This window comes from Lepidochelys olivacea (assembly GCF_965140295.1).
Source record: "Lepidochelys olivacea isolate rLepOli2 genome assembly, chromosome: 7".
Classification (NCBI taxonomy): domain Eukaryota; kingdom Metazoa; phylum Chordata; order Testudines; family Cheloniidae; genus Lepidochelys; species Lepidochelys olivacea.
Genome location: NC_140417.1, coordinates 117,115,456 through 117,133,380, shown reverse-complemented (window position 1 = coordinate 117,133,380; position 17,925 = coordinate 117,115,456). Strand labels below are relative to the sequence as shown.

Below are 17,925 nucleotides of genomic sequence, written 5' to 3'. Positions count from 1 at the left end.
AGATTATTATTTCCAGGTGTACAATGGACACATTATTGGTAAAGGGTAAAATGATATTAACACTTCCCTCCCTCCCAGAGGTGTTATGAAATTTAATGTTTGTAAAGCACTTTTAGATCCTTGGTAGAAAGGATTATGGAAGTGCTGGTATGTTAGATAAAATATTAAGCTGGGTTTCCTTTCTCATGCTCCATCACAAAAAGAAGAGAGGACTATGAAGCTCACTATACTTTGGGCACAAGGAACAGTGGTATGCCAGCAGCAGAAACCTCTCCCTCCCTCCATACCCAACCACAACTAAGGCACTAGTAATAAAGGTGAGGGGAGAGATAGATGTGATTGTGGTCAATTAGACTTCAAGAACACAGCACCCTTCAAACTAGTAAGGATTAGGAAATGGAATCTCTGCTCAGAGCTCCAATAGTGTCCAAGAAAGGACCCAGAGAGCAACCAATTTGCAATGCAAAACCTTAAAATTTCATTGGAATGCTTTGTATGATTATTGTAGAAATATGGGTCAAATTGCTTCTTTGGGCCAATGATTCCCTTTGTATAGACATATAGGTACAACTTCCAGAACAGTTAGGTGCTACTGTAATAAAGATGAAAAATATATATTTAATTTGCTACAGGTCATCAGGACCCTAAATAGGAGGCAGACAGAGATACCACTGAGGCCCAGAGACACAATCAGTTCCCCTGCAGAAGCCACCATTGGGTGTCCTCCTGCACCTGTGAAGAAGGAGAACAAAGCAGAGAAAAGGTAGTGGGCTGCAGGCTCTCTGGGGCTGTGCAGAGGGAGAGGGAAGATGGTGAGCTGCAAGGAGCTCCAGCTGTTGCTGAGGCAGAGCACAGGGCAGCATCTCCTCTAAGAGATGGGGAGGAAGCTCAGGGCTCTGGACAGCACCTCCCCTGGGGTGCAGCATTGCTCCCCCTGCCCCTGTACCTGGGGGGATGATGGGGAGGGGAGTGAGAGGACAACTGGAAGAATAGAGCAGGGTTGGACCTGACTCACTGTCCCCAAAGGATTTGAGAGTTGGAGGGCTAGTAGGGAGGAAGACAGGGGTTCTGGACCTGGGGGTGTGGGAACACCCCCTGGCTTGAAGGTAGTAATAACAACGAAATATATGCAAAAAGAAAAGGAGGACTAGTGGCACCTTAGCGACTAACCAGTTTATTTGCGCATAAGCTGTGGTGAGCTACACCTCACTTCATCGAAAGCTCATGCTCAAATAAATTGGTTAGTCTCTAAGGTGCCACAAATCCTCCTTTTCTTTTTGCGAATACAGACTAACACGGCTGCTACTCTGAAACGAAATATATGGTTTCCATTTTCAGCACCCCCTCTATAACAATTGTTCCAGCACCCCTGGAGGGAGGAGTGGGTGCGGTGCACCCCCTAGGCCGGGAGGGGGACGGAAAGGGGGGGTGCCCTGGTTCACTGCAGGCCCCTAGGCTGGAAAGGGGGGGTACCGGCTCCCTGCGCCCCCCAGGCCAGGAGAGGGACGGGATGGGGGGGGGGTCCAGGCTCCCTGCGCCCCCCGGGCCGGGAGGAGGATGGAAGGAGGGGGGGGTCCCGGCTCACTGCGCCCCCCAGCAGTAGGGGACTCCCAGGTGCTGGGGGGGGGGCTCCTCCCATTGGCTCCTTTGCACCAGGCATCGTCATAAATGCTGGTCCCCAGGCGCCCCCGGCCGCCCCCTTAGGGCCGCCGCCAGCCTCCTCGCCGGCCGGCCGGGGGGTGGGTGGCTCCTGTGGGCCGGGCCGTCCAGCCCCCAGGCTCTGCTCCCTCCCTCCCTCCCTCCCCGGGCTGGCTCCGCGGCGCGCTCCGCGGGGCCCCATCGCTGCAGGGCGGGGGGGGGGAAGCCTCCGGCTGAATGGTCCCCGCTGCCACCATGAACCAGGCCCCGGCCCCCAGCGGCTCCGAACAGCCCGACCGCGATGCCCGCCCCGCGGCCGCCAGCCACCCGGCCTCCGGCAGAGGGATGCCGCCGCCCCGTCTGCCCCGGCTCATCCACAAGTAAGAGGCGCGCCGGGGACTCCCCGGCTGGGCGCCGGAGCGGGGTCAAACTTCGCTCTTCGCTGCCGCTCCCCTTCCCCTTCCCCTTCGCTCTCTGCGCCGCGCCGACGGCTCGCACGGACAGCGGAGCGCACTGCGGGGGTCCGTGTGCAGCCTCTCCCTCCCCGGCTGACTGCTCTTGCTAGCCCGGCTGCGTTGGCAGGTCTGGCGCCTGCAAATCCTTAAGGGTCCTGTAGCTAAGTGTTTTCAACGGCGATCGCTGTTTTCCACTCTCCTAATTTAGGTACCGGCGGGAAGCAAATGCCACCCTCTGGGCCGTAGGCAAAGCCCCAGGACAAGCCATATTCAATTCTGTTCCTCTGGTTGACATGCCGTCATCCCGCCAAAGATCAGCACCGCTCCAGTTTAACAGCCAGGTTAAGTTTTACTCCTGGTGCTCGGCTGAGCTTCCTTTCAAACAGGGGCTCCAGCGCCCACATATGTTCAGCGTATGGGGTCCGTTATAATCCATTTCACTTCGTGCTAGATTTTCGGATTGTCTTTGGACGCTTCTGAAATGTTTTTGCTTTTGTGGCTGTTGTTATTTGTTGTTGCGTTCAGCACAATTCATAAAGGGAAAAGTTGTTTTCGCATGAGTTGTAAAAGGGATAGTCACCAGGCCTACAATGAGCGGAGTCAGTATAGTGCCGGTACAGACAAGAAATACGAATAGTTAGGAAAATTTACCAATCCCATGCATAAAAGACTCTCCCTCGCCCCTATGGGTGTAATGATGGTAATAAAAAACCCCTATTGATATTTTACTTTTTTACTCTCCCACCCAAAAGGGGAAGAAATACCCCTGACACATACAGTTGCTTAAGAGTGATACCTATTTTCTGTTGGGTTAAACCAGAGGGTTAAAGACTAACTAAATGCACTGTAATTAGTACATGAAGTATGAATACTGTATAAAAATGGATACTGTATTGATATAAGGTAATTGCATGTTCTGTATCTAATTTTTGGTTTTTTGCTCTGGTCATAGCTTTATGTTAAAAAATAAATAAATCCAGACTCGTATTTTGGCAGTAAAAAATACACTAGTAAATATCAATTTGGGAAGTGTTAGACTAGTACCCTCTTGTTTTAAGATCTGCTGTTTGCTTTGTTGGTTAGAAAAGAGGTTGAGTGTTAAGCAATTTTGACATAATGGTCCAGGCCACAACAAGTATTAAGTTCTTGTGTTCAGTTGTCAAGTAAATCTCTGGTGTGATCAAACAAAGCCTGAGTCACTGTAAAGTAATACTAACCTACTAGTTAAGCTTGATAATTGTAGAACTTTATCAGTAAGTGAACATATTTCCTTTAAGTTATCAATTTTCTTTAAATATTACTGTATGGCCAAGATTAAGTCTACAGAGCAAACACTCTCAACCTCCTTCCCCAACATATTCAACAGAACAATGTTTATTATACACAGACATATGGAACATTATTTTAAGATGAACATCTGTGTATTTAATTGAATTTTAAAATGTGAATGAAAGCAGTCTCTCCAAGATGTCTCTTTAGTTTGTGGTACTAAAAGTCAACAGTGTTTTTTGAAGCAGGCTGCATAATTTTATATATGAAACTTTCCCATATTTGGTATATGTGTTCACGCCAATTATTCTTATAGAAACTGAACTTCAGTTTGAAATATTAGTGTGTATAATATACAGAAATATAGTATTTATATAATATTAGTATCATATAGTTCAGCTGGGTAACGGAAGAGCTACTATATACATAAATTGTAATCCTGCCACAAACCACTTTTTTGTTCCTAAACCATCACAAAGTCTGTCTGAACTTTTAAATGACAGTCTCTAAAGATGGCCCTGATATCTTATTGTTTATCAAGATTTTATATGGCACATAACACAAAAGTTAGTGAGGTGAAGACGTCAAGGTGTTTCATGACTGTCCTTCTGGTTTTTGTTTAATACTAGGAAGTACGTGATGGTACAATGCCATCACATTTTTGATAATCGCTTCTGACGGCAAATTCTGGGTAAAAATTGAAATGTGAGTCTCCCTTCAAGTCTATCTTTAAGAAGACAATTTAAAGAACGCGGTGTGCGTCAACTGTTCTGTATCAAGGCAACATGGCGTAAAATGGCAAATGTCGAACATCTCTATCTAAGGCACTGCAACTTGATCGCATTATTTTGTAACTGTGCTCCATAATTTAATCTGTGCTTCCATCTTTACATTTTAGTTGGTGCACTCCCACACGAAGTATATTAAGTAGGAAATAATGGCAAATTGTATTTTGTTCCATGAGGAATATTTGGAAATTAATTTTATAACCCGAATATTTGATTCACATGTTGGTTATTTAAGATAACAAATATAATGGTACATCTTAAAAATGCTGTATCAAATTAGCTTTTTAATGTAAATGAAATGAAATGTAAATTAGGACAGATATTATGATCCTCAAAACAAGATGCCTTAAAACAAGAAAATGGTCATTTGTTACTCTTTGTAGGAAAGTGACTTGCTGATTCATAACTAGAAAAGTTCACTGCTTATAGGAATTTTTCTTTTCCTCAAACAAGTTCTGCATTTCTTGGTTGCCTTTTTAAAACACTTGCTTAGCTTTTGTTTTTATTTTCCAAACCACAGTAAAAAAACTAGCAGCTAATCTAGAAAGCCAACTTTCTAGTTAGCCTAATGCAGAATATATTTATTTTTATTACTGTTTTTGGGGGTCTGTTTCCATTTTGTTACTTTTATTTATTAGATTTAATTTTAAGTGCTCTGGCTCCCCTGGTCCCCATAAAAGTGTTAGAAGCTATTGCAGTCTTCAGTGAAATAAAGATGGGATTATTGAAAATATTTTAAAATAACACTTTACAAGAGTAACTTGGTAACCATTTATTATAAACAGTCTGTTCGGCAATTTTGAGTAAAATTAATAGAAGTGAAATTTGATACTTTGACACAAAGTATCTTTGTTAAACTCTTGCAATGTGAACATAATAAACTAACTTTCTTATTTCCAAGGATTTTTAAAAATGGTTCTCCATCCTAAATTCATAATATTTTCATAAAATGTAATTAAGGTATTTCAGGTTCCTTGCTGATATTAGACTGACTACTGAAATAAGATACATAGTACTATAGAGTTTGCTGTCTACACTTGGTTATATAATTCTAGGTCCTGAAAACATCATTGGTCTTGACTAATAAAGCACCTGAAAAGAGATTTATAGAAAGCTTAAAATTGCAAACATAAGCGTGATTTAGTTAGTTGCATTGGGAAACGACTTTTTATTCCATGGAAATAAAATACGGCTTTGAGGTCAACGCCATCGGATTATGAGATCAGTGTTGTGGGGGGAATGTATGGTTAACTGATATTATTTTTAAGATTAATTTTAAAAATGCAGATATTTTATGATAAATATGTTAGCTAAGGAAAGGAAGCAAGGAACATTCTACTATTACTAGCAATTATTAATGATGATTATTTTATTGTATTCTGTTTCTACCTGTGATAGTGTCTCAGGACGACAAACAGAGATTAATGGCCTATTATACTAGGGAGTGTACAAACAAATAAATATTAGAAGCCTGTAAAATACCTACAATAGCTATTCTGTAGATAACAATGTTAAGTAGCTGTTTGAACTTTTTTTCTTTTTTGCTAGAAAAGTTCACTTTTACAAAACACGTTTTATATTTTAGATGTTGCACTGCACAGTTCAAAAGCAATTTTAGCCCCTGGTTCAGTGTTGTACTGTATCACCTGTTCTTAGGTTGTATGGGAATGCTTAAGAATCAAGAAGAAGCAAAAACTTGTACTGGTAAATCTTTGGCTTCCAAGATGCATGGTTCACTGCTGTGAAATAGAACAACTAGCTAGAAATAACTTTGAGAAAAGACTGATTAGCATTATTACCTTAAATATAAAGAGACTTCATGAAATGCGGGTTGAATTCTGTATTAAAAATCATAGTTAAAAAAAGCTGTGAGTAAATACACAGTTGAGGGCATTAATTGTAACTGAATGCATTGAAAATTTTAAATGATTAGTTGCACACTTGCAGTTTTAATAATTTATCATGGATATAATAATATCTAGCAAAAATGGCGCGGTTTTGTAGCCTCGGGTAGATACTGTTGACATAGGCTCATTGCATCTGTTTTGCAATCTAAGACATCTAAAATAACGAGACAAAAACAAAGCAAATATTTTTTTCTAAGGGAAAATGTTACCTCACTGTCATGTTTTGAACTTTTTGGAAGGAAGATGAAATTTCCAACATCTGTGCCTAAGTGCTCATCAATTTAGACCAGTTTTAGGGATACACATGTTGGTGCTGAACATTTTCAGAATTCCTTCCTTTACTCCCTACATCTTAAATAAGGAATCTAGTTGGGAGAAAAACAAGCACTGAAGGAAAACATACTGTGAGACGAATTAGTATGTTCAGAGATCTAAGAGAGGCTTCCTTGCCTTATATCCTAAAATAGCTCTTGTTCCCAAATTAGGAAAAGGATAAATCTAACTAATCTGTTTTTAGTTGTTATTTTAAAAAATTAAACGTTAGCATCAAGTTTTCATATTGCTTACTGGGGTTTGTTTTTTTTGCTGATAAGTGTAACTTTTTTCAACTATAGGACTCTTTGGACTAGCTTGAGAGAGAAAATATTAAACATACGTCATTATATCCATTAGTCATGGCAAATAGCTTTTTACATATAGTGCATGCTTAGCTGCTATTTAACAATGGTACTTTAGGGGAAAAACTGTTTTTATTGTCTTTGTTCTTATAGATCTAGACTTTCCATATTTATATGCAGATTTAAATGACAGTTTCAAAAAAGGAGTTAATTTGATTCTTTACATTTCTCTTTCCCCCTATCCAACAAAACCATCACAATGTAGTTAATGCCACTTATAACTATGTGATCTTCTTTGCTTTTTCCCTCAGTCCCAAATGAAAAAAAATTACCGTAGCCTTCTTCACCAAGAAATATTAACACAAAACTGGAAAGGGAATATAAAAACTAGATCAAGCAAAACTGGCATTGTGGTATTAAGCAGAGCTTTACTAAACTACATCATCTTAGTCCTCCCATCTGCTGTTTGTACGTTGTGTTTTTACATTCTGCAGGACCGGTAACTTGTATTTATCTGTGAAGTTTCTAGTGCATTACTGATACTATATAAACGAGTCCCTTCTCAGACAATGTCTAGTATTCAAGCGCAAAATGAAAACTATTTCAAGAGTCACTTCAATTTGAAATCTGATTTTTTAATTTTTTTTTTTAACAAAATGAGTTAAAAGTCCTTTCAGGCACTACTGGTGCCCTGGAGTCCACCTGTCAGTGCTTGTGGCTTAGTTATAACTTCCTACTGAAAATATTTTTCTCTCCCCTGTGGCTGTGTGGAATACTGTACATGGGAAACAGAGAAACTGACTATGTACGAGGTGCTGCCAAAGGCACAGAGTAAGCAAACTGAAAAATAGATTTCTTTTTCTCTACTCTAGTCATTTACGTTTACTGCCAATAGTAGGTAACATATTTTCAGGCATAATGTGTGGGGTTTTTTTTAAGTCGATGGCATTATTTTAATAATATAACTGTCTGAAACCAGGATTACAGAATTTTTTTTTTATCCAGGAATTTTCCTGTGGGCTACACAATAAAACTGAACAGAGTTTTGTCCTGAGATGAGCTCAACAGGTTTTAGGACTTGAGGAGGGAGCATTGAGATGGAGACAGAAGTGGAGCACCAAGCAGAACTATGCTTTTTAATAAGCCTGAAAAAATCCCCCTGTGCACAAATATCCCATTGAGCCTAACTTTTATGATTAGTTATGGTCATTATCCAATTTTGGATGACCCTGCAAATATGGAAGTTGTTTGGTAGATTTTAATGCTGCTGAACTGCAGCTGGCCTGGATAGCAGGCAGTGCCCACAGTTACAGTGCTAAAGACTTCAGTGAAAAGTGAAATGAATCCATGTTTTAGGAGCAGGATAAGGAAATAATTAAAATAATTAGTGTTTTATGGAACACAACAAATGGGAGTGGATTCCTTCTTACGGTTACTAAATTGAGTGGATCTAGTTCTTTTTTTATTGGAAATTCAATACTACTGTTCCCATCAGTGAGGAAGATGGGAAATGTTTGCCTTCGTTAAGCAGTCAGCTCTTGCTACAGGCATTGTGAATGCAAATGCTCAAAGCAGTAGATATGTATAAGCTTGCATATTGACGCTACCACTAAACGACTATATGACATTCTTATCTTTGTTCTTTCCTGTATAAAGAGCCAATGTATGTGGACAAATTCAGCCTTGATTCAGTATTGCAAGAATCCTTTCTAAGGAATTGTCAAAACAATAATTAGAAGTAGTTACTTTAAAGAAAATTAATATTACACTTTGTATGTATACAGGACAACACAGATGTGTTTTGGGAGGGGAATGAATGGAGGCATTATTTGCAACAATCACTATACTGGACTGAAACATTTTATGCACTTTGCAGATATTACCTTGATTTTTTTTTTATCCTAACAAATTCTTTTCATCTCTTTTCCAGCTAGACATTTTATCATGCTCTTCTCCCCCACCTCCTGAGTATATGTCCCCTGCTTTCGTCCACCTCATTCTTTGTAACATTTTGTACTTGATTTAAGGACACAGTTGATCTAGCCTCTGCCCCTGCTTTCTTTATATCACACTAATGACCTCTCAATGGGAAGCTGTCACTTTATGCTGTGGTAAAAACTAGCAATCCTGCCCTCTTGTATTGTGGAAACTTTTAATAGTTTGTTTGTTCTGGCATCAAGCACAGTCTATTTCACAAATTCCTCCTGGCTGTGATTAGAACAAATGCGAATTATGCACATTTTGCATCGTACTGCGGGAAACCGCTTAATGCTTTTGTAGTGTATTATTTGATTAGGGGGTCGATGTAATTATAATGCACAGAGGCTATTTTTTCATGGCAGACTTATTGCATAAAGAAGTTTAGACCATATGCAGACCATTAGATTAAAAGTTATTTTATCTTTAAACAACACCTATTAATCAGACCACATCCGTTTATCTCTTATAGTCAAAAGATTTCAAAGGGGCCAACTTTGTCATTTAGTTTTCCTTCATAAGCATATTGTTAGGCCAACTAGGTTGACAAAGACTATGGGTGCAATGTTTAGTGATATTATGTGGACATATAAATTGCAGCATAACTGACAGTCTTTCTGAATTTGCCACAAAACGATGCTCCAAAATCTAAGCTATAATTTACACAAATAAAAACTTCTCGCCCTTATGGGTGGTTGTGAGGATAGCCACTAAAATGTAAAAGCTTGCAGGGATGTCTGCCTGAGTCTGCAGACAGCTTGCATCTGTAGCTCTAGGAGGAGTGAAAGGTTGACTTTCATCAGTGTGGTGTTAACTCTGCAGCCTATTGATAATTGAAATGGTAATATGGATAACTCTTTCACTGCTGATCCTTTTTAATAGGTATACCCAGATTACATACTCCTTCCACAGTTTAGGATGTCCTGCATATACTGGGAATGAGTGAAGTGGTGTGAGAAGAGGAATTTAACCCTCTTTCCCCTCACTCTGATTGCATTCTAGATGCAAAACCCCAGCTGTTCCCTACCTCTCTGTCAAAACCTCCGGCTTCTCCCCAAGATACCCACATTGTAGCCTTTTGTTTTCAGTCCAAAAAATGTGCAGCATATTGAAACTTGGTAGCAGTGTAAAATACCCTGAATATAACATCACCGAGGATGCCTGGGTTTGATTCTACTGAACAGTGGGGAGGCATGTTGTGATGGGGTGTGGGAGTCAGGGGCAGATCTACTTAATTCAAGACCAATATGTCTTCTAGGACATAGGGCCTTGATAATGAGTATGCATTTTCTCTTAACGTTTGTATCATATTTTGGGGAATACTGAACTACTTGCAAGTCTAAATAGTAACTTGGCAGTTGAGTCTTCCTTTATTGAGTTAATAAATCGCCTCTCCCCCTCCCCCCCTGCCCCAGTGTGGGTTTTTGTATGCCACATGTCAGAGCACCAGTAACCTGAGAAAACAGCAGAATCTATTTTCCACACTAAGAAGCATTATTTACAGGCAACTGTATCGGCTTAAAGGTAGTGTTCTTTAGGGGAAAGTGCATTGATGTTATTTTCTAGTTCAGTAATATGTGTATGATTCGTTATACTGATCATTTGTAAATGGACTGTTCTTCTTTGAGCATAAGCTTTCGTGAGCTACAGCTCACTTCATCGGATGCACGAAAGCTTATGCTCAAATAAATTCGTTAGTCTCTAAGGTGCCACAAGTACTCCTTTTCTTTTTGCGAATACAGACTAACACGGCTGTTACTCTGAAACCTGTTCTTCTTTGTTGTTGTGAGACCATTACATTTTAAAAACATAACTTTTGTTTTTAAATCTGTGAGCACGCATATCAAATAAATACAGTATATTTCTTTAATGCTATGGAGGATACTGCATACTCTTTCTCCCTACTGCCTATTCTCCTTGGAAGTAAACTGAGTGCTGGCAACTTAGAGCATAGAGAAATTGTTTGAGAAATTCCCTCCATTATCCACAAATTAAACATGAGTAGCCTTATTCTCACAACTACATACTCAGCCTGCTCAGCATGGATGATGATGTTGGATGCAATTCAGAAATATTTTCAAAAAATGCATTTTCCCAACATAAGAAGTTTGTTGGTGTTAAAGATTACACACATCTCAGATTGGGGCTGAAGTTATGAGAGGGTTTCTTTTCTTTTCTTTTTTCTTCTTTCAACAGGAGAGAAATATTAGTAAATGAGGCAGCATATGTCTCAGCTCTTGACTTCTTTTACCTACCTAAACTCTTCCATTAACACATCTTAAAATTCACACCGTAGCTATGCAAGTACTGTGAGCCGTCCACTTGTGCTCTACTCTTTCGCCACCCAGGCACTTGGTTCATTCTTTTAAGGTCAGCCATGGTTTCCACCCTCCTGCCAGCCAGTAACTGAGCATCATGCTCTCTCCTCTGTTTACAACTTTATTTAAGGTCATTATTTTACGTTGCAGTTTACGTTACTGTCTTTTGGACAGGCCCACCCTCCTGCTGATGTCCATTGCTGGCTGTTCTTGAAATGTGTCATGAGGCTAAACATTTTAGAAAGCCATGTAGTTAACCTCTTCTATTACGTTTGAACTGCTTATTTTGTCAGTGATTTTCCCCCTTGATGTTAATGATCATGTCCTGGCAAGGATTTTTCTACTGAACCATTTATTGGTCAGGAACGGCTGCATGTTTTCCCCTTGGTTACTTGTCTTTGTTTTATGGCCATGAAGGGCATCCTTGGTGTGTGTCTAGAGGTGAACAAATTTGCAAATAGTGCAATAGACCGTGGCCCACTAAGATGGGTTTTAGTAGCATAATAGACAAAGAAGTTTGTAGATAGAACAGATTAAAAAAAAATTCTATGGCTCTTGATTCAAAGTCAATAGTGATTAAAAACTATACACTTTCAGTTGATAGCCTAATCTTTGGACTGGCAGACCATTTGAACATATTAGTGTATTTCATCACCTATGTATACTTAATGTGCCAAATATGTACCTATTTCATATTTAATAATATAAGTGGAGGTAAAGAGGGGAACTTCTACAAACCATAGAACAATATGTCTTCAATAAACTGAACTTTGTTCCAGAAGACTATTCTTCATTATTGTCCAAGCTAAATTTCTATTTAGAGAATAAAATGGACTGAACTTGTTTGAAAGTAAAATAGAATAATTTTACTCTTTGTATTTCATTTTATGGTTGCATTTTAGATGATCCAAGTATGAGTTTATGCAGAATAAAACACCAGCTTTCCTGTAATTTACATATTCCTGCATTATGTGGCCAGTCCAACTTTATTTCCTCTTTGGATATAGTATACAGACTATGAGTCTGATCTTGCAAAGCCTTATTCACACACATGAGGGTTACTTATGGGCTCCAATCCTCTCAGCAAACCTCACAAAGCATCTTGAATATTACCATTAAGCTTTGCCTCTGAAGGCACTGGAGCTGCAGTACAAAAACACTTAAAACACAGTAATAATTAATAACAAAGACTTTATAAATATACAATAGAGGCCAAAGAAAGAAAGAAACATCTAAACCATGTGCCATCCTATTTTAAAGGAGCATGGTATCTGGGAGGAGATTCTACACAGGATCCAACATTAATTAAAATAGAAATCTATACAATGTTGCCTTTGAAACAGGTGAGGGATGGGCTGAGGCAGGTGTCCAGTCTCAATAAACTTCCACACCCCAAGGTCCTCCACAGTAATGATGATAGCTATCTGATTTCAGACATAAAAATAAGCAATTACAGAATTTAAAACTTCTCACCTGATCCGTTATCTGGCTATTATACCTGTAACTCATCCTATGCATTAGAAAGTAAATACAGTTGGTAACATTGCACAATTTTATCACAAATCTTGCAATTTTTTTTGGTGTTTTGCTTAAAACCTCAGCTCCTGAGAATGTCAGGTTTCTTTTTTGAAAAAATAAAAAGTAAGTTTTTGGTCCTCATGCTTGTAGTGCAAACAAAGTGCGAACCCTGCAGATTCAAAAACCAGAAGGCAAAGAAAAACCCAACCTTTATTTTTGAAAACCTCATAATTTTAAGCGTATCTCATGAGTTTTTTACAGTCTGATTCATGACTTGTGAATACTTGGAGTTAGCAGAAGGTAAAGCTGTGTCAGTTTGAATTGATGAGGTTTCAAATACTGGAGTGGGATGTTGATCATTTAATGAAGATTTCACAGTGTTGCTGTGTGAGATCGTTAAAAAAATTCTTCTCCAATTCATTCTGCATGAAGGAAGTGTCCCTCTGAGTGACACGCATCAGGACCATACATTTCCCTCTACATCTCTCAAGTACCATGGTAGGGGCTACATGGGCAGACTGCATGGGGTCTCCGCTCAGACTCCGTTTTGGCCAGCATGGAGTTGACTGAGGACAGTCCAGGAGGGAGGACATAAGGTCCCTGCTTACACAGATCCAGTGATCCAAAAGCCCCATTTGCGGGGAGGGGAAGGGTGACAGCTATTGTAGGATGGAATAGCTAGAAACAGGGGGTCCACACTGACTATTCACATTTATTTATTAACTGAAAACAAGAACAACCTTTTAACGATTTGAGAACCATCCAGCTGTGCACTCAATTAACCTCTGAAACCAAACACTCCTGTTATTGTTTCACTTCTCCTCCTCCTGTTCCTTTTGATTACTCGCCATCCACTTGTTGCATCTTGTGTTAAAATAGATTGTAAGATCTTTGGGGCAGGTATTGTCTGTTACTGTGCACGTGTGCAGTGCCTAATCGCATGGGGCCGTGACCTTAACTGGGGGCTCTGGCTACTACTCTGGGGTTGGGGGCTGAGTTGCAAAATTCACATTGTTCTCTACTGTGGTCACATGACAAAGAGACAGCTGCTTTCTTCAAACAAGGAACTCCATTCTAATAAGGAAGAACAATTTTCTCCTTTAAAGCTAATGTATACTCTGCTTCGTTGTAGAGCTTTTGACTGGCTCCCTGCTACAGATGTAAAGAAACATTGCACCTGTCCTCGTATATGAACAGTTGTTTACTAGGGTTTTTAACAGGTAGGGCGAAGACTTCACCCATATTGCTTGTTGACTTAATAGTGCTCAGTGTAAGAGATTTTTTTCCCCATGTGTTTTAATTTAACACCACTCTTATTTGTGGAGTTGAAAACAAAAGTTTTTGCTTTACCATTTCTTCAAGTTAAAGCACCATTAACTTAGAGTTGGTAACAATGTCCCAAGGCTGAGTACTTGATTGGCAAGTTTTAGCTTTGAGTAAATTTTCACAGCTGATCTACAAATCCCTGATGGACCATTAGATGCTTGACAGTAACCCTGGCAGGCACTACTATAATAATTGTAGTTTAAAGTTTGTTATATTTAGCTTTCTCTGCTCTAGTTGGAAGTCTAATGTGACTAACCACTGTTAGAGTTATCTCATTACAAATATACCATTACGTTATCTGCATATCTTTTGCCAGTCAATTTTAAATTGGAAGTTGCTGTCCATACCAAACTGTAGAATGGCAATTTTGACCCATATTCACTCGCAGTGGGCAAGGTATGGGATGTCAGAGGATCTGATTAGTAACAAATGGACCCCAGTTCTCAAGTTTCCATAGAGAATTGCAGCACATCACTTCCCACTTCCCACCTTCTCCCCGACAACACACACGATGGCTGAGAGAGCTAGTTAGTCAGGGAAAAGATTCTTAAAGTTAAAAGTGATGAAGATCCACATCTAGTCCAGTTACACTGAGAAACACACAATTTCCTGACGTTATTTTAAACGGCAAATACTGAGATAAACTTATTTATCTGCAGCAAGGTTGCCAAGTATATGGGTAACCACTAAACTCTAAGAGAAGGGCTGGCATCCTAGCACAGGTGCCAGTAGGTGGATCAACAGGCACTTCCAGCAAGACTTCAGTTACTTTTATTGTTTGTGCTTTGTATTACCGTAGCACCTTGGACCCTAGACATGGACCAGGATCTCATTGTGCCAGGCACTGTACAAACATAGAACAAAAGCACTAGTAGACTTGCAAATGCAAGTGGAAGGCTGGTAAATGAAACAAGCCTTTTAGTATGACAGGAATTGAAAACCATTGCTCAGATCGACATCAGGACACCAATGCAGCTGGAAACAGACAAGTTACTACTAGTATCGGAGTGGCTATGATGTTGCCTGTATCAAACTTCTGAGAACACCCCAGGTAAATTAGGGACCTGATTCAGGATCTAGTGAAGTCAGTGGAAAGACTCCCTTTGACTATACTGGCCTTTGGATCATGACCTACTGGTTCCAGAAGCCTGGGCAGACTCAGAATGAGCTGAGTGCTCAGGCAGTGAATAAAAAGTGGCTTTGCTTTCTCACCTGACAAATCCTGAGTGAATGTTGTACTTGCCATTTGATGTAATCTGGTGCACTTCCTTGTGGGAATGAGCGGTGATTGCTCAGTAGTGTAGGGGAAGGGGTAGGAAGGTGATCGCTGCCAAAGGTAAGGAATATTTCCTCCCCTCCCTCCCTGGGCTTGGGCAAAGAGAAATTAAATGTAATGCAAAATGATTTTTGACTGACTATATCCAAATTTAGAACATAAGAACGGCCATACTGGGTCAGACCAAGGGTCCATTTAGCCCAGTATCCTGTCTTCCGAATCCCTTCAGCCTTTTCTACAGAAGCTAAATCAGCAGCTCTTACATAAATCAGTAAATCCTTTTCTGTATTTCATTACACATGAAGGCAATTTGAAAGGCAATATCTAAACTTTCTATCAACGGGGAAGGAAGAAGGAAAAATGGTCTTTGGTGTTAACTCAGGCAAATTTGAAATTTTTGATGGGAAAAATTGTCCAGTGATGAACTCATATTAAAATTTATATATTAAGAGAACCTGAAATTGTGTTCCTAATGGTCTTGCTGCAAGGTCAATAAAAAGCCTGTGTGATGCAGTGAGCCATGATAAAATGTGCATTGAAAGTGTGCTCTTGATGGAGGGACAGAAATAAGTCTGTTTAAAATGTTTCCTTGCTAGGAAGCATCTTTGATTGATAGACATCCATTATAAAAGAAATAGGGTTAGTCGTCATCATCATCAGTCCTTGCTTTCAAGTGGCTTTGCATTCCATTTGTGGCAATGAGCTCTCTAGTAGAACTTCACACTCTTGTGGCAGAAATGTGATCCTAAGGATGTCTGAGCTAGTTATGATATCAGACACTTAAACTAGATAAATCTTTAAGATCAACACAGTTTTAAAGGAAACAAAACTAATTGCTTTCGTATGGACTACACTGACAGATGAAACCATGCTGATGGCAGAAAGAAAGAAGACATCCCTCAGCTCATAAATTTTTTATGGGACGATTTGCAAAGCAAAGAAACTTTATGGTGTTGTATAGAAATGAGGTAGGACTCTAGCAAATATATCAGCCAAAACCAGTATTAGAATAAGAAAATAACGATGTGAAGAAGATGGATATGAGCACATACAGCTGTCAAACTCTGGAAGAAGTATATAGCGATGAGCTCTCTGTTTCTTCCTTTAGGGTTGAAGGAGTGGGAAGCAAGTGATTATGGGCCAGCTTGTGAACCCCTTGGAGAGCAGTTATTCACTGAGATAGTGAGACTCCTCATGGAGTGACAGGATTACTCACTGAGTAAGTGCTCACCAGCTTGAGTAAGGGGTTCACAATCTGGCACTGAATGGCAACAGTGGGTCCAAGTGGTCCCATTGATTTGGATGCCAGCACTTACATGAGGATAGAGTTTACAGGATCTGGCTTGGTATGAGTCCCTACTTAAGAAAAAATTATAGTAGGAAAAATGAATCTTAAATCATTTATTTTGATGATTATCTTGCCCTAAATTAAAGGTGGGGGAAGGCTATCAGAGAGGGCAATGGATGAAGTAATGAGTCCATCAGCTTTTTATGGTTTTGGGAAACCCTAGGTATTGTACAGAAATTAAACCAAGCCTGTGGGGTTTTTTGTGGTTTCTTTTCCCCCCTAATGTCCACAGGTGCCTTCTTTTGTTTTTGCTGGTCAGTGCTCCTCTCCCCCCCACCTCCCTGTGTGAGCAGCAGGCGGGGCCTCAGGAGGAAGAGGCTGAGGAGGGGCGAGGCTTCACGACAGAGCGTGGGTGGAGCAGGGGACAGGGCCATGGTCCAGGTGCCGGGGCTCACAAAAGATTAATTCAGCCTTCCGGGTGCTGCGCACCCCCTTTTTTTCTTTTTTCTTTTGGTGGGTGCTTGAGCCCCAGAGCACCCACAGAGTCAGCGCCTATGCTCACATCATTAAGTGTTTTCTGGCTTAAAGGTTCTCTTTTCCTCCTATTGTTTAGAATTAGACTAAAACTAATTTTTTCCCCAGATAAAAATGGAGGGCATTGGTTTTATCGTTATGGGAGGGCTAATCAAAATCTCACAATTTTAAATAATGAGTGAGACAGTCTGCAATAAGTAAAATGAGCCCATATCCTATTCAGTCTGGCACAGGTAACTTGGAAGACAAGGCAACATGTTCACAACATTCACAACAATATGACAGTTTCATGCATCATTGGATGAGAATGTAATACCAATGTTTGTTCCTGAAACCTCCGAGTCTATGGATGAGGAAATTTTCTTTTCCTCAAAATAGATGAAGAGGTCATTTTTTAAAACTTGGTTTTGTTAGAAATTGATATATGGTTCAGTGAAAAACTGAAAAAAAGATTTGCCCTTGTCCCATGCAATGTTAACCTTTCAGCAGCCTATCATTTCTGAAAGTTCTCTGACTGATTTATGTGCCTTTGAGCATGAGTGGCCCAAGGAAGTAAACCAGAACTTTTTCCTGCTTCAAAGGGTGTACGGATTTAACTAGGACTACAGCAGTTTATTAATAGAATCTGCTGCATTTCCTTCGTACAAAAATACGAAGAGCGCTTTGCTGAGAGAAATTTTTGCTGCGCCTCTCTGTCTTTATGGCTCGCTCATCACCCAGCTAAAATTAAAAAGTGAAGTAAGGCTGCTCTTGCACTCTATTTTTAAATTGCTTTAGCATATGAATGTGAGTGTGAAATCTTTCTTTAGGCCTCCGTTAACTCAATTACCCACTTATTCAAAACATTCTCTCCTCAAATTACTGGGTTATAACTGTGTTAACATATTCTGTGTACATGCTAGACAGTGTGGCTCTCAAGGTAACATGCTTTTCTTTAGCTACCTGTATTTATTTCATTTTTTGTATGGTCAGTTTGTAGTTATATAATCACTAACCAGTGATGATAAGAGACAC

General features: G+C 39.9%; 1 protein-coding gene across 1 annotated transcript in view; it reads left to right on the top strand.

Annotated features, from left to right (window-relative positions):
- Positions 1–1,840: 1,840 nt before the first annotated feature.
- RBM20 (RNA binding motif protein 20) overlaps positions 1,841–17,925 on the top strand; it is a 164,269-nt gene continuing 148,184 nt past the window's right edge. Inside the window, exon 1 of the mRNA XM_084634379.1 lies at positions 1,841–2,018. Coding sequence (XP_084490505.1) covers positions 1,876–2,018 — 143 coding nt within the window. The 5' untranslated portion in view covers positions 1,841–1,875. The remainder of the gene's footprint in view (positions 2,019–17,925) is intronic.